At 30.7% G+C, this 18,033-nt stretch overlaps 4 protein-coding genes across 11 annotated transcripts; 2 read left to right on the top strand and 2 right to left on the bottom strand.

The window, feature by feature from the left end:
- Window positions 1-107: 107 nt before the first annotated feature.
- Stc (nuclear transcription factor, X-box binding stc) lies at window positions 108-5,453 on the top strand. The gene is made up of 9 exons (XM_076306669.1): window positions 108-1,989; window positions 2,068-2,241; window positions 2,318-2,707; window positions 2,798-3,079; window positions 3,176-3,466; window positions 3,655-4,118; window positions 4,288-4,818; window positions 4,887-4,993; window positions 5,088-5,453. The coding sequence occupies exons 1-9, from the start codon at window positions 501-503 to the stop codon at window positions 5,188-5,190; spliced, it is 3,831 nt and encodes a 1,276-aa protein (XP_076162784.1). The 5' UTR covers window positions 108-500; the 3' UTR covers window positions 5,191-5,453.
- A 2,677-nt stretch (window positions 5,454-8,130) lies between these two features.
- On the bottom strand, window positions 8,131-13,460 carry LOC143145085 (uncharacterized). 4 transcript variants are annotated; one of them, XM_076308120.1, is made up of 9 exons: window positions 13,259-13,460; window positions 12,438-12,786; window positions 11,890-12,103; window positions 11,611-11,821; window positions 11,274-11,538; window positions 10,368-11,165; window positions 9,839-10,248; window positions 9,513-9,720; window positions 8,131-8,610 (listed from the first exon to the last, which is right to left on the bottom strand). In XM_076308120.1, exons 2-9 carry the CDS (start codon window positions 12,463-12,465, stop codon window positions 8,381-8,383), a joined length of 2,364 nt encoding a protein of 787 aa, XP_076164235.1. In that variant the 5' UTR covers window positions 12,466-12,786; window positions 13,259-13,460; the 3' UTR covers window positions 8,131-8,380. The 4 variants fall into 4 exon arrangements, with proteins under 4 accessions (XP_076164235.1, XP_076164236.1, XP_076164237.1 ...); XM_076308121.1 differs by lacking the exon at window positions 13,259-13,460 and having other exon boundaries at window positions 12,438-12,519; window positions 12,579-12,862; XM_076308122.1 differs by lacking the exon at window positions 13,259-13,460 and having other exon boundaries at window positions 10,368-10,949; window positions 11,013-11,165; window positions 12,438-12,859.
- Window positions 13,461-13,545: 85 nt separating this feature from the next.
- Window positions 13,546-15,585, bottom strand: LOC143145090 (transmembrane protein 203-like). Of its 4 annotated transcripts, XM_076308131.1 has the most exons (4): window positions 15,405-15,578; window positions 15,058-15,311; window positions 14,591-14,759; window positions 14,257-14,515 (listed from the first exon to the last, which is right to left on the bottom strand). In XM_076308131.1, exons 2-4 carry the CDS (start codon window positions 15,235-15,237, stop codon window positions 14,397-14,399), a joined length of 468 nt encoding a protein of 155 aa, XP_076164246.1. In that variant the 5' UTR covers window positions 15,238-15,311; window positions 15,405-15,578; the 3' UTR covers window positions 14,257-14,396. The 4 variants fall into 4 exon arrangements, with proteins under 4 accessions (XP_076164248.1, XP_076164246.1, XP_076164247.1 ...); XM_076308132.1 differs by lacking the exon at window positions 15,405-15,578 and having other exon boundaries at window positions 15,058-15,384; XM_076308134.1 differs by lacking the exon at window positions 14,591-14,759 and having other exon boundaries at window positions 14,383-14,515; window positions 15,405-15,585.
- On the top strand, window positions 15,207-17,747 carry Cstf50 (cleavage stimulation factor subunit 1 Cst50). Of its 2 annotated transcripts, XM_076308124.1 has the most exons (5): window positions 15,244-15,299; window positions 15,384-15,585; window positions 15,769-16,669; window positions 16,759-16,852; window positions 16,970-17,747. In XM_076308124.1, exons 2-5 carry the CDS (start codon window positions 15,515-15,517, stop codon window positions 17,212-17,214), a joined length of 1,311 nt encoding a protein of 436 aa, XP_076164239.1. In that variant the 5' UTR covers window positions 15,244-15,299; window positions 15,384-15,514; the 3' UTR covers window positions 17,215-17,747. The 2 variants fall into 2 exon arrangements, with proteins under 2 accessions (XP_076164238.1, XP_076164239.1); XM_076308123.1 differs by having other exon boundaries at window positions 15,207-15,585.
- The last annotated feature ends 286 nt before the right edge of the window (window positions 17,748-18,033 follow it).

Below are 18,033 nucleotides of genomic sequence, written 5' to 3'. Positions count from 1 at the left end.
TACAATTTTCAATTTCTAATTGTTCGAATTTACGATTCCAATAAAATTGTCACCAATTAAGTTCGAAATCACTCTCTACGAAGATTTCGTGGATTTTTGAACTATTTACATCGTAGACTCGGCATAAGTGTGAACTGGTTGCGTTAATGTAGGTATTTTTTGATTCGTAGTCATTAAAAGTCACGGTGAAAAATTCTTCGTACAACTTTTTACGCATTGTGCAATACCAGTTCCATTCTTGTGTTATCTTTTGTACAATTTTCAGATTTCTCGTATATTTCAGTTTCAGTTTCAGAACAATTTTTGAAGGCGTATGTTATAAAAAATTGGTAGTTAAAATAACGGATGAATCGAAGAGAAGCAAGTTAACCATATTTTTGGTTCAATTTCATATCAGTCGTATAGTAGACGGCCCAAGAGTTACTAATAGAATTGACTTTTTGTTCTCGTTGCAAACGGAGAAAGTAACTTTCGAAGATACGTGCGAAGTTGAAGAAATTATGGCCACATGGGATGGTTCATATTCCGGACCAGACGATCAAAATTATTACTTATACTCCGATCAAAATGCTCCTAATCCCACAATAGGAAATTGGACATATTTTCCTAACAATTTAAATAACGATTATTTACAAACTAATCAAGAATTCTATGTACAAAACGATTCTGTGTTTGAGCAAAATTGTCCAAATACTTTCTATCGTTCAAACACAAATGTGCCAAATCTGTTGTCTGTAACTAATAATTATCAGGAGCATTTAACAAGTGTTATAGATAACTCTCAAGTGTCAAGCAATTTGGAATATTTTCCAACTGCTGTTAAGTCCGAACAATGTTTTGTACCCGTTAATTGTTACGATCGGAAAGCATCCAAAAGTAAAGGTAATTTTGTAAAAGGAGTTAAAGGAAGTATGTCCAATGTAACAAAACAGTCAAATTTACATGCTACGGCTGAAGAGTTTGTGCCGAATCATATCAAACTAGATGATGACAAACAAGAGTCAAAAAATGTAGATATTCCTTGTTCTAACGTTAGTGCAGATTCTTATATCAAAGATACAAAATTTGTTCTTGGAAACTCAGATAACTACTCTGTTGGTGATGTAAATAAATATGACAGAAAATATGATAATAAAGGAAATGTAAATTATAAGCCTAAAGAAGGACAGCAAGATCAGTTTTACAAGAGAAATACATACAAATACTCTTATCAACAACAGGGTAGGACTTCTCATAAATATCAAGGTAATAAATATTTTACTAACAAACATTATTCAGATAAATCACAAATAGGTGGAAATGTGCCAGGTAGAAGTACAATAAATGATAATAGTACTTTTAATGATAAGGAAGCTTTGGTAGCAAATTTAAATGAAGAAGAATGTTCTTCATGTACGGATATAAATTTGTATAGAAATAAAAAATTATTGAACGAGGACAGTGATAAAGGAAATATCATTATCAAAGACGATAATGTACAAGCTAATGGAATAAAACAGTCCAATAATCGAGTCAAGGAATTTACCTATTATAATTCTGGTTCAATGCAATCACAGAGTCACCATAGAAATACAAGGAAATATTCATACAATGTTAAACACAATAGAGAGGATCATAGTTACAAAGAGAAGAGGCGTAATTATCAAGGGCATAATGTGATGTGGGAAAATTATGTCAAAGAGGATAAATCTAGATTAAAAGAACAAATGTGTAGTCAAGAGGTATCTAATGAGGTTAGGAAATGTTCTAACGAGGATAGTAGACTTGGAATAAAGGAAATCAAAGAAAAAATGTATAAGTGTCAAGGATATAGTGGATTTAGGGAGTATAACAAAGGGGATAAAACTGATGGTTTTAGAGAGAAGGATAGAAGCAAGAATTATGTATTTGAGAATAAAGAAAAGGGAAATGAAAATTGGAGAACAAAAAAGGAAACTAATGAAAAGAACAGTATTCAAAAACGGGGACAGAATAAGAAGTCTCCGATCGGTATGTATATAATTTGTATTAAGTTAAATATATTATTTTTCTGTAATAATAATATAATTTTATTATTTTACTATTTAGATGATGATGCAAGTCAAAGAGAGAGATTGACGGATCAACTAAATAAGGGACAACTAGAATGCTTAGTGTGTTGTGAATATGTGAAACAGAATGATTACATTTGGTCGTGTTCTAACTGTTATCATGTTTTGCATTTGAAATGTATTAAAAAGTGGGCAAAATCATCACAAGCTGGTAAATGAAAATATATGAAGAACATTTTAATATTTTATCTATTAAAAATCACAAATAATTGTCTGCATCTTTTTAGAAAATGGTTGGAGGTGTCCAGCATGTCAAAATGTAAGTTTAACCATTCCTGAAGAATATTTTTGTTTTTGTGGCAAAACAAAATCACCTACATGGAATCGTAGAGATGATGCACATTCTTGTGGCGAAGTTTGTGGTAGAATATTATCAAAAAATAGTTGTCCTCACAAATGTACTCTTCTGTGTCATCCAGGATCTTGTCCACAATGCACAGCAATGATAATGAGATACTGTGGCTGTGGTAAAACATCACAAACAGTATTGTGCAGTACGCATAAGTTATTATTATGCGAACAAATATGTGACAAAATTCTGAATTGTGATAGACACAAATGTGAAGGAAAGTGTCATCATGGAGAATGTATAAATTGTGAAAAGACAATAGAACAAAGTATGAAATTTCACTATAATAATAAATTTGTATTTAACTTTTGAATGCAGTTGCAATGAAACATATATGAATTCGTCAATTGAATTTCAGAATGTTACTGTGGTAAAAATACAAGACAAGTAACGTGTCAGAATAATGTTCCTCTTATGTATTCTTGCGAAACAATTTGTGGTAAATTATTAGAATGTGGTAATCATACTTGCACAAAGTTATGCCATGCGGATGCTTGTGAATCTTGTTCTTTGACCCCGGAGAAAATTACAACTTGTTGCTGTGGACAAACACCATTAACAGAGAAAAGACAAACATGCTTAGATCCAATTCCAATTTGTGACAAAATTTGTTCAAAAAATCTAAAATGTGGTCAACCTAGTAAGTATTCTGAAGCCAAAGTGCAATAGTTATTTTGTAAAGTATAAAATGAAATAGAAATGAAAACAAAAATAAAAATTGAATCTCTTTTTGCAGATAATCCTCACACTTGTAAAGGAAAATGTCATCAGGGAGATTGTTCTGTTTGTGAATTGACTACTGACGTGAAATGTCGTTGCGGAAATATGGATAGAGAAATAGCTTGTAAAGATTTAACATCGAAAGCTGATGATGCTCGCTGCGAAAAAAGATGCACAAAAAGAAGGTCTTGTGGCAAGCACAAATGTAATCAACTATGTTGTATAGAAGTAGAACATATTTGTCCCTTGGTGTGTTCTAAAACTTTAAGCTGCGGTAGGCATAAATGTGAACAAAGTTGTCATAAAGGTATTACATTATTATATTATGTATGGTAAAATTTTGATGTTGTAATTTATAAAAGACCATATAAACTAAATTTCAATATTGAAAAAAAAAAAAAAAAATAGACTAATTTGCAGCATTAAATCAATTTTAAGTTGCTATTGTAAATTTAACTGGAATGTAAAAATCCTTGAAATATTATATTAATATAGGAAGATGTCAGCCTTGTTGGCGTAGTAGTTTTGACGAATTGTACTGTGAATGTGGAGCTGCTGTAGTATATCCACCAGTTCCATGTGGTACAAGACGACCTGCTTGCGGCAATCCATGTTCGCGTCCACATTCTTGTGGACACGAAGTACTGCACAATTGTCACAGTGAACCAACATGTCCTCCTTGCACTGTCCTTACACAAAGATGGTGCCATGGCAAACACGAATTGCGAAAAGCTGTAGCATGTTACATTAATGAAATTTCATGTGGTTTGCCATGTAACAAACCCGTTTTATGTGGTCGGCATAAATGTATTACTATTTGTCATCCTGGACCATGCGAAAAACCAGGGCAACAATGTTCTCAACCATGCATTACTCCTAGAGAAATGTGTGGACATATTTGTGCTGCTCCATGCCATGAGGGTAAATGTCCAGAGACTCCTTGCAAAGAAATGGTTAAGGTAATTAATCTAATTACATTCTTTGAATGATAAGTTTTAAAAGTTTATAATACGATTTTTTTTCCTTTTTTGTGTCATTTGTCTGAATAAATAACTAAAGAAATAATTGAGTGAAGGATACATTAATTGTATAATTTTTCATAAGAATAACGATCAACATCCTATTTAGGTGACATGTCAGTGTGGACATAGGACCATGTCTCGTGTTTGTGCAGAAAATTCTAAAGAATATCAAAGGATAGCAAGCAGTATATTAGCTAGTAAGATGGCTGATATGCAATTAGGTCATTCGGTTAATTTAGAAGAAGTTTTTGGTCAAGGGGCGAAAAAGCAGAATCAATTGAAAACTCTGGAGTGTAATGACGAATGTAAAATAATAGACAGAAATAGGAGATTAGCGTTAGGTTTGCAAATTGTGAATCCAGATTTGAGCGGAAAGTTAATGCCTAGATATAGCGATTTCATGAAACAGTGGGCTAAGAAGGATCCTCACTTTTGTCAAATGGTTCATGAGAAGCTAACAGAATTGGTTCAATTGGCAAAGATTTCGAAACAAAAATCACGCAGTTATTCTTTTGATTGTATGAATAAAGATAAACGTCATTTTGTTCATGAGTCTTGTGAGCATTTTGGTTGCGAAAGTCAGGCATATGATCAGGAGCCCAAAAGAAATGTTGTTGCTACTGCTGTAAAGGATAAGGTAATGTTTATTTTTAATAACAATAACCCACATCTTTTTTATTACATATCTAAATAATTGTATTACAGTCCTGGTTGCCCAGTTATAGTCTATTGGAAATTGTACAACGGGAAAATGGTCAGAGGAAAGTTCCAGGTCCAATGTTAAATACTTCAAAATCTGATGGACCTGTAAAGTAAGTGTATTATGTATATGTAAATTTTAAACATAAATTCTTCGACACTTCTCATAAATGCATAGACCTTCTATATTATTGTCTATTTTTTTAGAACGATTTTATCACTGCCTACAAAAAAGAACCAAAAACCAGAAACACAGTCAAAAACAAAGATGCCAGAACCAGAAATAGATTACTTTGATTATCAAGGTTAAGATTGTTATTTGTATATCATGTACAGTTTAATGTGAATGGTACAGTTAATATCATAATTGGAGAGAATGTGTTGCTAAGTACAATTAATTAATTAAATGTTTTAATATGTTTTATTTGTAAAATATGTACGCTTATGTAATACTGTATGCAAGTTGTTTAAATAATTCTTGAAATACCAATGTATTAAAATTGTAAAATTAGAAAATAACAAAGATAAAGATAATTAATCTGCAGAATTTGTTTATTATAATAAAAGATAATTTTTATTTCATTAATATTTCCTAATTCACAATTCTAGTTAAATTGAGAAAAATGGAAAAGCTAATAAATGTTTTTGATGTAAAAGGCAGAAGAAAGAAAAGATACTGTAATTACCATAAATATTCTGTTTTGTTTTAAGAACGTTACTGTACGGTTATTTCAGGTTAATGTGAAGTGTCACAGATTTCATGACAAGAAAAGCGTTCACTAATTTATAATTTGCTTACAAATGTTTTCTTGTGGCACCTATTCATTTTCATTATCTCTTTTATATATGTACGTTTGTTAAATATTATGATGATATCGTCAGGTAAAAAGAAGAAAAAACAATAAACACAAATTTATACAATACTGTAGTGATACTACAACTATTATTTCATATTGTTGCTAGTACCAAAACTAATCGTTGTTTCGAAAATGAATATTATTCATAATGAAATGGAAAAAGGAAAAATGCTTACTCTTACTTTGATTTAAGCTATTATTATTGTTAATTAACAAAAAATCATTTAGTTAAAATACTATTTAATATAAGCAAATACACACATGTGTGCGCGCGCGTAGAATCTTATTTCATTGTATTATAATTTCAATTTTTAGTTTTATGTTATTTAAACTTGAATGTTAGCACGATTTTATATTTAGATTTCTATACAATTATATGAAATATTTATTGTACTACATCAAATTTGTAAGGAAGTAACTTATAAGATGGTATGTTTTTGTAAGTTGTTTTACATTCTATTATTACATAATATTTTTATTGAATTTTGTGAGAATAGTACAGGTATTTTTTATAACAATCTAATCTTTGTCAATAAAAATAGTGATTTATTATGCACCATCATCCTGAACAGCATTTATCTGTTTAATTCAAATGATATCATTTGTTATTGTACATTGAATTTGTATATAAATATTCATTTATATCAATAAGTTTATAAGACTAATCTACACAAGTCGACCTTTATAAACATTTAACACAAGTATTTGGCACATTGAACATTAATGACATACTGTTATACACGAAGATCTATTGTAGTTTCTAAACAAATAGTCAGTGAGACCTTTCATGCTTGTGTAAGTATGAAAGTAGTCTTGTAGAGTCTATATTTCATAATACTGTAATATAAATTGTAAATGTAATATAAATTTTAATATTAAAATTATTGTTATATGAATAAAGTAATGCATACGCAGTTATATTAAAAGAACTAAGTACAAAAATCACTTAATTATATGAATATACAGAATTAGAAAATTTTAGGTTTTTGCACTTTAATAATATTACAGTACACGAAAAAATTCATTTCGAGAATTGTGTAAGTTAAATTAATGTAAAATTCTAATATTGATGATAGTTCCTATTTATTAATATTACTTAAACCATTAATTAATTACAAATCACGATTGTTTACATGCTCCATTGTCTCTGAACATTTTCTTAGGAGCCAATAATAATAATGTCCTTTTGACATTGTTCCTTGTTTTTGACATATTCTATTCAATAAAAGTACGTAATATCAAAATACATTGTAAAATAATATTGCACCATTCTTATTTTTCCAATAATTATCAGAGAATGTTGAAAGTGTTAGAAGATGTAAGCTGTCTCTTTTGAAAACATCACAGCTGGTGTCATTAAAGGTTTGAGGATGTGCTTATATTGTAAGGTAGCTAGAATGCTGATGAAATATTGGTATCATTTGCAAAAAGACATGACTTACACTTGAACACTTAGAAATGTCAAGTATAAGATTTTGAGATATGAAAACCACGAGGATCTAGTTGAGTAAAGGATCAATAAATGTATTCAAAGAATCTATAAAAGTTTGAAGAAGAATAAACGAAATAGTATATCTTTGCAATAATAAATAATTCACATTTGCCAGTCTCTTGTCTCATAAGGTAATATGTTGGTATTTAACACTTACATAAGCGTAAAAGGGTCTCCTATTCTAGACAAATAAATCGTGTATCACATATAGAATCACAACACTGTTACAACTTGCATTTGCTGATAAATTGATTATGCATCAGTTATAAAGAATCTGTTTTAAACATTTAATAGTAGGGCACTTCAATCTTGAACTGGTATTATTACTACTAATTATCAATTGGTGCAGTTGATGTAAAGTAAAAATTTCTTATGAGTGATTTACCTGCTACTACATATAATGTATCTTTTATGTACAGATTTCAGAATGATTTTTTCATTAGGAAATAGTAGTTCTTTTCTATTAAAGATTCATTATATTATTGTAATATGAATAGATTTTATCTCTGGTACCAATACATTTTTTATAAGAATTTAGTGAAAGAGCAGAAACCTAAAATATTATCAGATTAGTACTTTTTTGAAAAACTAATTTTCTAATTTGAAGAATAGAGATAGTTTTCAATCAAAATATATTCTTCAGAAGAATATCTTTCTTATAAAGCTTTTTTAAAAATGTGATATATATCACATTTTTAAAAAAATTTTATATATATATAAGATGGTATGTAGAACACACATTCTTGTTTGGAACAATGTACTCATCTATTGCTATATTTATTTAAATAACATTTTATTAGATTTGTTATTTTTATTTTATCAATAAAATTACTATACTATGATTCTGTTATAATCTTTGAATGATTTTAAATATAAAAGAAAAATATTATTGTTACGTTTCAAATAATTTTCGGTCTTGTCTCCACCAAGAAAAACTTTTTTTTTTTCACATTTTCTTTTTACTTTAAAATATCGACATAAATAAGATTTCATTCAACTCTGAGATGTAGAAAAATATTAATAATTGTAAAAGAATATGACTAATATACACTTACAAGTTTTTAAATATAAACACAAGTAAAATATAAATGTTGAAAAATATTTACTTTGATATTTCAATTCATTGATCCTTGACTTAAAAATATATTGCTTCATATATAAGGATTATTACCTCGTTTCACATGTACATTATAATTAGGGTAACCGCTCAGATACTGATGTCGTGGACTTATTGATGGTTGCTTAGTAATACTTGCCATTGTCCAACCCATTGTCAGTTCTATACCTCTACACACAGTTTGATACACAAACCAGGGCCACGGTATTGGATATTGTGCAACAACTGGTCGTGTACCATATTTCACAGTCTCAGCTAGAAGTCCTAAAAATGTGAACACAAAGATTGTTCTTTTCTAACAATTTAGTTTTAAAAATATTTATCCGCAGTAACTCCCTCTTAAAAATAACAATCATTCCTACCGCTGTTACAATTTATTTAACAAGAGCAATAAGATAGCTACACGAGATCAATTTTCACTTACAAATAAAAATAAAAATTTCCATATTTATCATAGCATCATTATGAGAATAATATCAATGGATTGAGGAAAGTTTACCAATTAAAATGACATCAAACATAATCGTATTTTAATTAATTTTAATTATACGTTCATTGAATAATTTTTAAAAAACTTTCAACTATGTATACATAAAAAATAGTCCGAATAAGGTCGTGTGAACTTATTTTTATTGGGAAAAACTCACGAAACCATTGATAATACTCTCACGAGAATCACATCAATACGTGTGTAGCATCGCTTTTAATTTCAGCCACCAGATGCATATAATACAAGACGCGCTCACTCTTGGTTTATTTCGTTCACTCCCCTCGTTGGACAGTTTACGTATGGCTCGGTTTCATTGCAGCCCGAGATATGAAGGTCGATTTTTGAAATGAAAATGCTAATAAAATTGAATAACTGAATTGTAACGATCCCGATTTGGTTTAGTTATTCGGAAACTATTGTACACGCAAAATGTGGCCTTAACCGGAGATAGGAAAATAGTATCATCCCCGAATAAATATAAAGGAACGAACTCGTTCGTCAAAATTTATATGGGGATTACTGTATACATCAAAACTTTTACATATTAATAATTTCATATTGAGGAAAAAAAAAAAAAAAAAAAAAAAAAAACATATACAGTACAATGTAACATGCATTGCTAATATGTACTTAATAAATCTGAATAATAGTAATATTGTATTCTATAGTAAATTACCGTATGGTCCAAAGATACGAGCAACGTCTGTAATACATAAAATGATTCCTAAGATTGCAGTTGCATACGTGACATTCAATACTTTTTGGATTTGTGACCTCCTAACTGCTGCAGTGTTTGCTTCTAGTATATGCAGAGGTGTGTCGGATTTGGTTCTATTTACGTATGCAATGTGGTTCAATATCGAATGAAGTGTGAAGTCGCTACTCTGGAAGGCAATGTTTAAATATGCAAAATAATGTAACAAAAATACGTTAGAATAAAAGAAATGTTACTAATTGGCAGAAAATTTATGTTGAAACGAATGAAAAAGTAACTAAAAGTACCGTGATTTTTCCATCAGATGCAGTACTTTCAGGAAGTAAATTAGTCTCAACTGTTATATCTTCGGTATCTTCTTTCTCTTTTTCGTTTTTCCAGGATAAATTTTTCTTTCGCCCTTTTCCGTCATCATCCTTATCTTTATTCTTTTCCGTCATTAGAGCCGCCTTTTCACTACAGTCAGGCTGATCTGAATCGGATTCAGATTTTTCTTGTATCTCAATTTTTTCAGGAACTATACTGCGACCATGAGTAGGACTTCTACTCAAAGTTCTAATACTTATGTCGCTATTTTGTCGATTTAGGTCTAATGGCTTGATTTGACAAAGTTCAGAATTACGCCGAAAAGAGATGTCAGAGTTTCTACGTAGTTCGGTTCTAACAAAACCGCTACTGTCCGAGTTACGTCTTGAACCTGAAATATAATTAAGAAATAAGTTGTTCGTAAATAATGTACAAAAATAATTCGACGAATCTTGTGCGCACAATATTTTATATGTACTCCATTTTGCTAGTTCGAAATGTAAATTCTACCTGCAGGGCTTAAATCCACAACTTTAGGTAGTTTGTGATGTTCATTTGTAGGTAACATTCGTCTAGGTGTTCTGTTTCCAAAATCACTGTTCCTTTTCAACTTAGCGGCAAATTGAGAACTTCTGTTTTTTTCATGAGAAAAATCAGAGCACCGTCTCAAGTCCCTAATGCTCCCTAAAGGAGTTACATTTTCAGAATGTCTCCTGGACATCCTATCCGGAGATCGTCGTCTTACAATGTCGGGTGAATGCTTAGGACTAAAATCAGAGCTGCGTCGACACTCCGATGTAGAAATGTTCTCTTCGTTTATAAATCTAACGCTGCATTCCGAATTTCTACGGGAAGATCTTGATGCATCGCTACTCCGTCTGCTGCCTATAGAACTCCTTCGACTTGGACTGGACACTGTTATTATAGGTAGATTAGCCGTCGACGGCGTAGGTGTTGGAGGCCTGACATATACTTCTGGCACTGTTGATACAGGAGCTATCTTTTCACTTTGAGACAAAGGATTCTTACAAGGAGACTTGTCAGATTCTTTTTGAGTATGTTCTTCTTTCTTGGATGTTTTCATAAGTCGATCTATAACAAAAATTATAATTTTGGAAATTTGTCTTTTGTCTTTACATTCATCAATTTTGTTACCTTTAGAATTTTTCTCTGAATCAATTGTAAAAGTTGGAGGTTCTGTTTCTTCTGTGTCTTTAACTTTAGGACTAAGCAAAGTAGGCACCAAGGCGGCGGCGACGGATGATGCTAAATTACTATAAGGTGCTAACATAGCCAGTTGCATAATACCTAAAGAAAATATTAAATAATTTCTTTAATAGTATTAATAGAGATTATTATTCCCGAATCGTCTATAAATCGTTTGATAAGGGGTAAAAGTTGGAATGTAAAACAAACCTTTCTGATGAGTATTGAAATTGTCTCTGAGCAACATACTACTTGGCACAGTTTGTAATAAATTAATTATTTTATATCCTGTGCGTAAAAATATTAAATATAAAAGAATACTCCAGATAAGGAACACTGTTTGGACCATATATTTTACCATATAACAATTATGAGAAGTAAGAACGATGTCACTGGCTATCACAAAAAAAAAGTGTCCTGTTATAATTAAACTAAGACAAGATTCTTTTTGTATTCTTTCTGGTCCGAATTTAAGCTGAAAATTTCTCAAGTTATATATTAAATTACTTTTATATAATGTCCACAATTTTGATAACATTAAAATTACCTGAGTTAACTGAAGGAAAGCCAATTGTATGAGACTAAAGGCAGATGTTACACAGGGAAATCCAATATCCCATACTATCGATCCAATGATTTTGGGCATGATATCTTTAAGATTATATGGATCTATGAAGAGGCAAGTTGCTCTTGACGCTCCAAGTATACATAAAAACATATTAATAGTCGACATAAAAGGTCGGCTTGATATAAGAGACCTAAGAAAAAGATGTAAAATTTTCATATCTTTAATTACACTGTTTATAAACAATGTTTTCATATATACCTTAAATGTAGAATAGATAAAAATGTGTAAAATGCGAGTACAAAGAAGAGGCACGCAAAACCATATGTATGTAAAAGAAAAATCCATTTTAGTTCTTGATTTACTGAAATCAACGATGGAGCAACGACTAGCAATTTGTCTAAAATCGAAGATGTCGATGAATTTGAGACACAATTTTCTCCAGGTATTGATGTCGATGATGTTATATTCATGCCTATTGATAAAGTAAAAGTAATTAAACAACATTGGTTTTTAAAAGTGAAATTTAATTAAATTTCTGTGCTACTCAAAAAATGAATATTGAATAAAACGATTGACAAATTGATTGACATATTTATTAAAATAAATGGTAAAACAGATATATTATCTATTAATTGTAAATTATAAATAAAGGATCATAAAATAATTATAAACTTGACTAGTTTCTTTTATATTGATTCAAATGTTTGCTACTAAATTTCTATTAATATACATTCTCAAATAGCAATAGAAAAGTATTATATAGTTGCATTATTGCAACTGAAAAGATAGTATAAGGAAAAACTGACCATGAGTCCAATTAGTCAACCTATCCATAATCTCTGGATTGATGTCCACAGCACATCACTAACTGTTATTCTGATTCGTGAACTATAAAGATAGACAAACGAATTTTATTCAATTGTGAGCAAGTTATCGCAAGGACGTACTTTGAAATGTGGCAGCAGCAACAGGCTTTGCCTATAGTCCAGCCGGACTCGCACCCCTTCTCCAATTCGCGGATACCCTCGATCTCGTATCCTTCTCTCACCCCTTGTTAGAAATATTGATTTTACACAAAGAGGATTGGAGGGAGAGTTCAGACTATCCTAAGCTTTACGCTCGTCGATTGTTTATCTTTAGAATTTAAGTAGAGCACTACTAAAAATATATCAAATTAATTTTATTTTATTGTTTATCATTATCTTGTTGTATTCGTATGTGTGTCACTTTATTCATTTAAAATTCTTGACTCAATATATTTTTATATTTCTTTTTTTTAATACGGAACGTTATTTTCTCTCTCCTGTTTTTTTTTTTTTTTTTTTCTTTTTTTACAGACATACATTTCTTTATCCATATGCAAGAATTATGTACCAAAATTGGTCGAAAATTATAAACTATAAAAATTTCAAATTTTTCTTTTCCTAGTATTCGTTTAAAAAATCTTTAGAAATTTTTCAATAAATTCCTCAATAGTATAAATAATCATTATTCATTATTACGTGTTACTATTAATAAATAATTGTGAGAAATTATTTAAATCTAATTGTAAGAAGACACGATTTCTCTCTAATGAATGATCAGCAGTAGTACAAACCAAGTCTATATTTAGATTCAAATCAATTACCTTTCTGTAATTTTCTGCGACATCCATTGCGCGCGACCAACGGGACTTTCTGATTTCAATAAACCATACGATATAACAATTGACTTTTAAATAAAGACTATTGGTACTAAAAAGACGGTATTAAAATTTCTTCAAGAAATGAACTTAAATAAATGCTGTTAAGTTTGTTAACATACCATATGTTAACAACGAAATATTAAGAATTGTAACATAGTAAGACATCTTTATAAATACGTCTTAAAGTTTATAGATGTTTCATAGATATGGCACAGATTAAAAGACACTAGTACAAACATACCGTCCTTTATTACAATGCAATATTTACATTCTGTCGTTTGCGCATGAGTCTTAGTTTTAAATGCTTTGTTAAACATTGTGAACATACTACTTTTCGAATAGTAAATTAATATATGAATAACACAAAAAACGAATATAAATAATAATTCAATTATTACTACTAAAAATGTTGTATTTTTCTCTTCAACTTTTATGTCGTATTTTCTACAAACGAAATTCAGCTTCTATATATGTAGTAACTGATTTTTATAAAAATTCTATTTTTAACTCAATATATTTATAATAGTTTTTGCTGATCAATGAAGCTGACATGCTCTAACTGCAATTAATTGCAGAAGGATGAATATAGGACTCAGCACCTCTGAGTATTCCAAAGTGCTTTGTCCTGTTAGCTTCTTGCAAAGAAGATATTTGAAAACAAATATTAAAAGTAATGATATAAGGCTCCACACTGCTCTTAGAATAGCGATTTTAATCATTCCTTCCATGTGCATCCTTATGAAAATGATTGCACAAAAATAAGTGTTCAAACCATCCGCGACAAAAAGTGGTGAAAATACTATCCACCATCCTGCATTACCCATGAAATAATTATCATCTAGCTTAAGGGCTAGTAACATTGTGAAAATTGACAATGAAACTAAATTTATCCATATCTCGAAGATAGTTAAGCCTAGCCAATGCACTAATTCGCTTAAAGAAAATATCATTTTAAAAGAACCAAATCTGACACAACTATTGATTTACCATCACTTTTTCATTTTTTTGATTGCAAAAGTCTTTAATTTATTATTTATCATTTAGTGCTAAAAAATGATACTACTTTGAAATTTATGACACTTTATTCTTGATATTTAAGACTACCTATTGAAAATTTTCTAAACACACGGATGTGTACAGCTGAATTATTTCTATTAATTGTCTCGTAGTCTGCGCTATCATCGAGAGGTTCAAAGTCATCTGCAATAAAATTGTAACATTGTTATCATACATGCTTAAGTATAATATTATCCATAATTTAAAATACTTGTCTACCAATGATAGATGTAGTAGAAGTTTTAATGTCTAATTCTACTCCGCCGTAATGAATCTCCTTTAACTGAAGGGCTAAATTGCAAGCTCTATATACAGCAGCACCAAGGCCGTGTATAATCACTTCTGAGATACCACCGCTGAGAAGTTTTTCACATTTCTTCAATTGTGCCTTTTATTATATAAAAAAAAAAAAAAAAAAAAAGGTAAAGTTAATTAAAGTTAAAGAAACAAATCACTTATAGGTATGTACCTGTTTTATTCTACCACTATCCTAACAAGTTACATATATTGAATGCAAAGTCACAAATGCAAATATACTTAAATATTTAGATTACGTATTTAGAAGTTTACAAATATCGATAGCATAGTACAAAATCGTGGATCAAATTATACAATAATTGTATTTTAATTTTTAGTACTATTGACAATGACAAAAGACAAGGTTATAATCTCCTGGCAAATATTACCTTAAAGTTAGTTTTATTAGTTACAAATATATCCTTGTTCCGTTTTCCTGGTAAACTAAAGGGTTGTCTCTTTCTGACAATATATTTGGAGGATAATAATTTCTTGAGTTTCACCCTGTGCACGTTTCTCTCGTTCGAAAAATTCTGACTAGACTTCGAGCACTCGTGCACATCGGCCATTCTGACAGTTTCTTCATGCGGTTTTCTGTTGATTTTTCACGTCTAAAGAACTGTTTCTATTGGTAGAGGTTTGCCTTTAAACAAACAGATAGACCAATTGAATAAATTGGGTGGAAACTAACTGGTAAACGTAATTATTGAATCAGTTAACAACAACGACATATAACCTCGAAAATCAAAGGCATCGATTGATGGGCGTTTTGACGATAATTTAGTGCATTCTACCGGAAACAGGCGAGATTAGATAGCTCTTCGTAAAATACAGAATTTGGACACAATGAAGGAACCTGAAGTGGATCCGAAGAATATTATAAAAAGCAGAGAATTGCTTTACAGACTTATGATCAGGTTACATATTTCCATTTTCTTTAGATGCATGCTGATTAGCCATTAATTATTTACCAGAAATTATACAAACAATTATTTGTATTACTTCGATCTGTGTAAAATTATTTCATGAAAAAGCACATTTGTATAATTTTGTTTACATGTAGATTAAAACATGCTGATAACGTATAATAAATGTTTCAGTCAATTATTTTACGACGGACACCAGACATTGGCTGTGCAACTGTCAAATATAATTCAGGCAGAACCTCCATGTCCTCCGTCTGATCGTTTACTTCATTTAATGTTGATTGGATTAGCACACGAACCTGATCGTTCTAAAAAGGATACGAGTAACTTATCTACATTTCCTTCAACGTTCGATAATACTTTGGGACCTGGTCTAGATTTAGAATTTGAGACAGAAGCTCAGACTCAAGCACCAGAACCAGCGCAATACGAAACTGCCTATGTTACTTCTCACAAAGGAAATTGTAGAGCAGGAGCATTTTCTGCGGATGGTCAATTAATAGCAACTGGATCAGTGGATGCATCGATTAAAATTTTGGATGTCGATAGAATGTTAGCTAAGTCTGCTCCAGATGAAATGGCACCTGGAGATCAAACAGGTGGTCATCCAGTTATAAGAACACTGTACGATCATTTGGAAGAAGTGACGTGTCTGGAATTTCATCCAAGAGATCCTATTCTTGTGTCTGGTAGCAGAGATTTTTCCATTAAGCTATTTGATTTTAGCAAGGCCAGCGTGAAAAAGGCATTTAGAACTATTACAGATGCGGATCAGATACGATGCTTATCTTTTCATCCAACTGGTGATTTTTTAGTTGTTGGAACTAATCATCCAGTTGTCAGACTGTACGATGTTAATACAGCACTGTGTTCCGTCTGTAGTATACCGAGCCATCAACACACTGCTGGAATAACTAGTATCAAATATTCTCCAGATGCAAAAACTTATGCGTCGGCCGGTAAAGATGGAAGTATCAAATTGTGGGATGGTGTGTCAAATCGTTGTATAAATACCTTTGTAAAAGCGCACGATGGCTACGAAGTGTGTTCAGTAACATTTACAAGAAATGGAAAGGTTCGTTGCATTTGAGGAATGTTTCATATCCATGACACAGTATAGTCTTTTAAATAAGAATTATTTAACTTTATAATTTTGGGTTTCAGTACTTACTATCATCAGGGAAAGATTCTTTAATAAAATTGTGGGAATTATCTACTAGCAGATGTTTAATAGCGTATACAGGTGCTGGAACTACAGGTAAAAAGTAAAACCCAGAGTATATTCAGAATATACGCGCAATATAAATTGCTGTTGATTATTTTATCACTATATTGTACATTGTGTTTAATGTAATTAATTGCTACCTTTTGGTAGGTAAACAAGAACACAAAGCACAAGCTATTTTTAATCATACTGAAGATTATGTTATGTTTCCTGATGAAGCTACAACATCGCTATGTGCTTGGAATTCTCGAAATGCATCTAGAAAACAATTATTGTCATTGGGACACAATGGTCCAGTAAGACTGATAGTTCATTCTCCAACTGCTCCAGCATTTTTGACGTGCAGTGATGATTTTAGAGCAAGATTTTGGTTTAGAAGAATGCCAACTCATTAAATTGACATTCAGATTTAGAGGACAAATATAATATATAACTTTGTTTCAAAGTTAATAACTTGATGATTTGACATTATCTGTGGATTTACGTATAATTATGAAACAGAAAAATATTTCTATACAAGAATTAAAAGGAACAGATATAATGATGTGTGAAAAATTGTACAGAAAACTGTTGTACAATATTCTTTAATGGTCACATATTTAATTACTGTGCCTTAAAGTGACAAAAGCTTACTTCGATAGTTTATGTTAAATTGGCATACTATCTAGTTTTAAATAATTGTATATATCCGCTTTCCTTTACTTTGAAGTAAAAAGGACGACAATGTCGTTTTCTTTTGATACCAATCTACATCGATGTCAATATTACTAATACTCGAAACTCGTATGACAAGTGAGTCAATTTGTGTGTTTGATGAATCGCCGATCATAATAATTGAAAACAATGGACACAAAATGTTTTTGTTTCTTACGTCTAAAGGTAGGTAATAAATAAAAAGAAATATACCACAGTGGAAACGTATCAAGGGTATTTTCCGATATGGTGTTTGTAAAAGTACAAAAGACGTATGATCGGATGGATGTACTTTGTGTTTCATTTCATTTCTCAATTGTAATGCTGGAATTCAATAGTCGAACGCTTTTATCGTTTTAAAGAAAAAACTTGAAGGCTGCTTGAGTTAATTTATTGTATTAACGAATCCCGTCGACTAGGTCGAAGAGGATATCGTGAGATAAGGTAGCCGGCAAGTACGGGGAGGTATAATATAAAGTAAAAATCGAACGATACAATTTAAAATGTTCCCGTATGCGTTG

This window comes from Ptiloglossa arizonensis, chromosome 3 (genome assembly GCF_051014685.1).
Source record: "Ptiloglossa arizonensis isolate GNS036 chromosome 3, iyPtiAriz1_principal, whole genome shotgun sequence".
NCBI lineage: Eukaryota > Metazoa > Arthropoda > Insecta > Hymenoptera > Colletidae > Ptiloglossa > Ptiloglossa arizonensis.
Note: the sequence above shows the minus strand (reverse complement) of the source record. Positions and strands in the feature narration are given on the sequence as shown.

What these genes read in the sequence shown, in the direction of transcription:
- LOC143145085 (XM_076308120.1), bottom strand. Translation starts at nt 12,465, where the DNA reads ATGGATAGGTTGACTAATTGGACTCATG. An exon ending in TTTCAATACTCATCAGAAAG is followed by an intron (nt 11,166 to 11,273) that starts GTTTGTTTTACA and finishes TATTTTCTTTAG; the next exon opens with GTATTATGCAACTGGCTATG. An exon ending in CATCTGATGGAAAAATCACG is followed by an intron (nt 9,721 to 9,838) that starts GTACTTTTAGTT and finishes ATTGCCTTCCAG; the next exon opens with AGTAGCGACTTCACACTTCA.
- Cstf50 (XM_076308123.1), top strand. Translation starts at nt 15,515, where the DNA reads ATGAAGGAACCTGAAGTGGATCCGAAGAATATTATAAAAAGCAGAGAA. An exon ending in CTTTACAGACTTATGATCAG is followed by an intron (nt 15,586 to 15,768) that starts GTTACATATTTC and finishes TAAATGTTTCAG; the next exon opens with TCAATTATTTTACGACGGAC. An exon ending in CATTTACAAGAAATGGAAAG is followed by an intron (nt 16,670 to 16,758) that starts GTTCGTTGCATT and finishes TTTGGGTTTCAG; the next exon opens with TACTTACTATCATCAGGGAA.
- Stc (XM_076306669.1), top strand. Translation starts at nt 501, where the DNA reads ATGGCCACATGGGATGGTTCATATTCCGGACCAGACGATCAAAATTAT. An exon ending in GAATAAGAAGTCTCCGATCG is followed by an intron (nt 1,990 to 2,067) that starts GTATGTATATAA and finishes TTTACTATTTAG; the next exon opens with ATGATGATGCAAGTCAAAGA. An exon ending in CTTGCAAAGAAATGGTTAAG is followed by an intron (nt 4,119 to 4,287) that starts GTAATTAATCTA and finishes CATCCTATTTAG; the next exon opens with GTGACATGTCAGTGTGGACA.
- LOC143145090 (XM_076308131.1), bottom strand. Translation starts at nt 15,237, where the DNA reads ATGGCCGATGTGCACGAGTGCTCGAAGTCTAGTCAGAATTTTTCGAAC. An exon ending in CTAATAAAACTAACTTTAAG is followed by an intron (nt 14,760 to 15,057) that starts GTAATATTTGCC and finishes ATATAATAAAAG; the next exon opens with GCACAATTGAAGAAATGTGA. An exon ending in TTCTACTACATCTATCATTG is followed by an intron (nt 14,516 to 14,590) that starts GTAGACAAGTAT and finishes ATTTTATTGCAG; the next exon opens with ATGACTTTGAACCTCTCGAT.